This window comes from Oryza sativa, chromosome 11, assembly GCF_034140825.1.
Source record: "Oryza sativa Japonica Group chromosome 11, ASM3414082v1".
Classification (NCBI taxonomy): domain Eukaryota; kingdom Viridiplantae; phylum Streptophyta; class Magnoliopsida; order Poales; family Poaceae; genus Oryza; species Oryza sativa.
In genome coordinates, this window is record NC_089045.1 from 5701376 (window position 1) to 5705338 (window position 3963).

General features: G+C 44.9%; 1 protein-coding gene across 2 annotated transcripts; it reads right to left on the reverse strand.

Moving 5' to 3' along the window:
- Window positions 1–304: 304 nt before the first annotated feature.
- LOC4350047 (putative F-box protein At3g58860) lies at window positions 305–3120 on the reverse strand. 2 transcript variants are annotated; one of them, XM_015760308.3, is made up of 4 exons: window positions 2115–3120; window positions 1844–2005; window positions 1684–1736; window positions 305–851 (listed from the first exon to the last, which is right to left on the reverse strand). In XM_015760308.3, exons 1-2 carry the CDS (start codon window positions 3100–3102, stop codon window positions 2001–2003), a joined length of 993 nt encoding a protein of 330 aa, XP_015615794.1. In that variant the 5' UTR covers window positions 3103–3120; the 3' UTR covers window positions 305–851; window positions 1684–1736; window positions 1844–2000. The 2 variants fall into 2 exon arrangements, with proteins under 2 accessions (XP_015615794.1, XP_015615793.1); XM_015760307.3 differs by having other exon boundaries at window positions 1580–1736.
- Window positions 3121–3963: the final 843 nt, after the last annotated feature.

Genomic DNA, 3963 nt, shown 5'->3' on the forward strand with positions numbered 1-3963 from the left:
AACCGAAAAAACCGAAAAAAAATCATCAAAAAAAGGAAAAAAAATAGCGTGGGGAGCCAGCGCGCATGCCAGCAACATTGCTGGCGCGCACGCGCGGACTAGCAACACCCATGCACATAAATTATTTTGGAGCATCACAGCAAGTAGACTTGCCGAAATGAAGACGGCCTGAGCTGAGCCAGGCCAAAAACATACAAAAAAAAATCCGAAAGTTGATAGAAATTAAATGTTTCATGGTTTAATCTGCAGAAAATTCCAGGTCACGTTCTCATCCATAACTAAAGAAACATCTCGCACAGCGACATGGGCTCCACAGATTGACGAGCATGCCAAAATACATTACATCATTTGTCCCAAAATATAAGAACCAAGACAAGACAACTTCGAATATGGACAAGAATATCACATATAGTACTATAGGTTTTTATATTTTGGGATAGAGGGTATCAAATGTGCATACTACTCCCCTCATTAAACATTTCAGGCGGAGCAATATTGACAGAGCCAGCTATGCTCAAGGTAGCAGATTCATATCTTCCCAGAGAGAATGAATCCGAGTTAAACTAGAGTCCAAAAGACATAGCATAGAATAGTTGGGTGGTATATAAGGCCTAACTAGATTACCTACACTTCCACATCCCTTTTAGGGCCCTGCAATTACAAATTCTGACTAGGTCATTTCGTCAGTTCTAAACCGTCCCTACGGGCTATGGCTGGAACTGACATGATACCTACAGACAGAACACGGCACCCTCGTCAGTCACTGCAAATTAAGAACCAACCCTCTGAATGGTGATAGAGTAGTAGATCCATGGACAGCTAAACTTTTAAACGCTACTCGAAACTGAAACCTGTCAATGAAAATGCAGGGTAAGTTAAAAGTTTGAGCATCATCTGCAGCAATTACAATGTTCAGTTACTTGAAAAAAAATTAAATACTAGAGCATACCACACAATGAGTTAATTTCAGAAATCCCATGCTCAGCAATTTGTTTCATATAACCCAATGGTTTAAAGGCTTTTTTTTTTAAAAAAAAAACAGCATATCTATGAATGTGCATGTGTATTACTCCTACATATAAACAAGATAACTCAAGGAGGTGACCAAATGCAAAATCAACTAACATACTACTATGAAGGTAAGCACTTCACTGGCCATTCATGTGAATGCAGTTAGCCTGAGTATATGAGGTAAGCCACCAAAAAAGATTGGACAAAAAAAAATATTAAAAGCAGAAAGACAGACAATCCTTCTATTGTTCAAACTAATAATCAACGAGCCAATTATCAGAACAAGTCAAATATTTTAAACTATTTGACAGATCAATATGTAAATGCACTTCATGATAAGTAAACCTCATATAGCTTTAGGCGTACCATCTGCCAACATAATGGAATAGAATGATTTCCCCACTCCCACCAAATACAGTGCAGGATTTTCAATAGCTTTTCAATAGAACTCCTATATCTTGATTTTCTATCAAATCAGGAATGCAACTAGCTTTCTTTCATGCATACGAAAGCTGAAGGCAATTTTCAGAAATATAGAAAGAATGAATAGTGTTGCTAGTTAGCTTACGAATACTGAATGCAGAGAGGAACTTCAAAACTTTGATAACTAAATCATCAATCTCATCAAATCTGACTACAACTATCTTAAGATATTCTGATATTGCAGATGACCTATCCATTCGACTATAGCTTCCTTTCATTTCCACCCTATCCGGTCCATGTCCCTGCAATAATAACAGCAACAAAAATAAAAATAAAACAATTGACCAAGATAAATCAGTGTTATGTAAAAATTGTAACGAGGAAGTGATTTTCCATTTAGAACACACACCATGCGATGAAACTGAAGAGTGAGATTCTCTAGAACTGGTGAGTGTCGAAGGATGCAACTAACAGCTTCAAAGTCAAGAACAGCAGATGCGCATGCACTGATTAACAAAGTCTTCAACTTGCTAAATGTAGGGCACCGTTGCCAGTACATTTCGAAATTAAACTGGACAAAAAGCAAACAGAAAAAGATTAACCAATACTCACAGTAAACATGTGGTCTAAGAATGCACATGTGGAGGCAGTGCATGAGAAGGCATAAGTGCATAACATACATCTTGTTCCTGAACTAACAACACCAACTTCTTGGCCTGTGATAAAGCTTCCGGACGGTATACCCTCAAACACAGGAGACTGGTTCATATAATTAACTAGACCAAGTGAGAGGAGATTCGGCGCATAAATGTGTGTGTGGAAAGTATCGCTGAAATTGCAACCGGAGATGTTTAGGTGTTTTATGGATAGGGAAGAGATCTTCCTGGCATTGGAATCAGACAAGTCGCAACCAGCAATCTCTAGATGTTGCAGCACCGGACAGCTCGAGAAATCAAGGAAATTGTGCATCAATTTGACACCATAAAGATCTAGCTTTTGCAAGTGCCGGGAGACGACAGGCAGGTTTTCTAGCTCGAGCTCGGATCCCCTGCTCACACGGATATCCAGCCGTAGCACCCGGGCCTGGCACATCACTGCATGCCGGAACCAGCGGTTCACGCGGAGGGTGTCCCGGTCGGACAGCTCGGCGAGATCGAGCTCGAATTCGTCGATAGGAGCGCGCCCGCGGCGGAGCAGGAGGTGGTGCACGAAATACCGGAACTCCTCCATGGGCACCACCTTCCTCCAGTCCCAGTTGGTGATGCGCAAGGCCGCGACGGACTTCCAGAGGTGGCGCCAGCGCCGCGCGAGCACGCAGGTCCGCACGGCCTCATGCGGCGGGAGGAAGCCGAGGATGTGTTGGAGGACACCATCCGGCAGACCCCCTATCCTATCGCCGCCGGTCGGAGGTGGGGCTTCCCCCGGAGGCATTCCGTCGAACAGGCGGCGTGCGTCGAGGCTGCAGCGCGAGCAGCAAATAGCTTGGAACTCACAATGGAGGATGCGAGCAAGAAGAGATGGAGGCCTCGCAGACTCGCAGTCGGCAGCCTCGGCCGCCGCACCGGAGGAGGAGAGTCGATCGACGCCAAGTTCTCCAAACCCTACTGCTGTGGGGATTGGGGAGTGAAGCACCATCGACCCCCGCAGCTGGCTGGAGCTGTGGAGCATGGAAGAATAAACTCGAGTGAGACGTAAAGTACGGGGAATAAGTTCACTTTAGGTCCCTCATCCCGTCAAGTTTTAAAATCCGCACTAAACCGAAATACCAGAAAATCTTAGACCTCCAAGTTGCAAAGCCAGATTAAATTTGCTCCTCCAGCAGCAGTGTAGATGTCTGGATTCACTGATGTGGCAAGTTGACCCGGTCCGCTCGTATCGAGTAGGTCGACTAGGTGCTTACATGGCAAAAACAAAAATGGGTCCTACATGTCATGTCATCCTTACTTTTCTCCCATCTTCTCTCTCCTTCCTCTCAGTCTCTCTCTTTCCTTTTCTCTTCATCCATCACGCAAGAGATGGGAGTGTCACCGAGCGGCAGGGAGGAGCGGCGGCCGGCGGGAGAGGAGAAAGGTGGTTGCAGCGTCACCGAGGAGTGGGAAGGGGATGCGGGCCGGTGGGAGAGGGGCAAGGCGGCTGCAGCCCTCTCATATTGGGATTGAGATCCTCTGCAGTCAAATGTACGGTGTCTTTATCACTGACATGTGGGCTTCGACTGTAGAGTATTTTGATCCCTTGTGTTGTGGGGAGTCGCCTATGATCGCAGCGCTCAGCACGACACTGATGCATGTAATCTTGTAGCTGGTATAATCTAATTTCCATTTTTCATAAAAAAATAAGGCTTGACTTGTGTTGTGTTCACGAGGAGTTCGGATCGTAGAAGGAGTATCTAACTGTATTTTCAGTTCTTGCATCAATTAAGTCATAGCTGCAAGATCGCTCAGGTCAATCGTGGGATGACGCAATTCAGTAGGATCTGGGCGGGTTTTGTGGATCTTTTTCAATTGTAACAAAATCCTGGAGTATGGAGTA

Coding starts and splice junctions, on each gene's coding strand:
- LOC4350047 (XM_015760308.3), bottom strand. CDS start 3,102: ATGCTCCACAGCTCCAGCCAGCTGCGGGGGTCGATGGTGCTTCACTCC.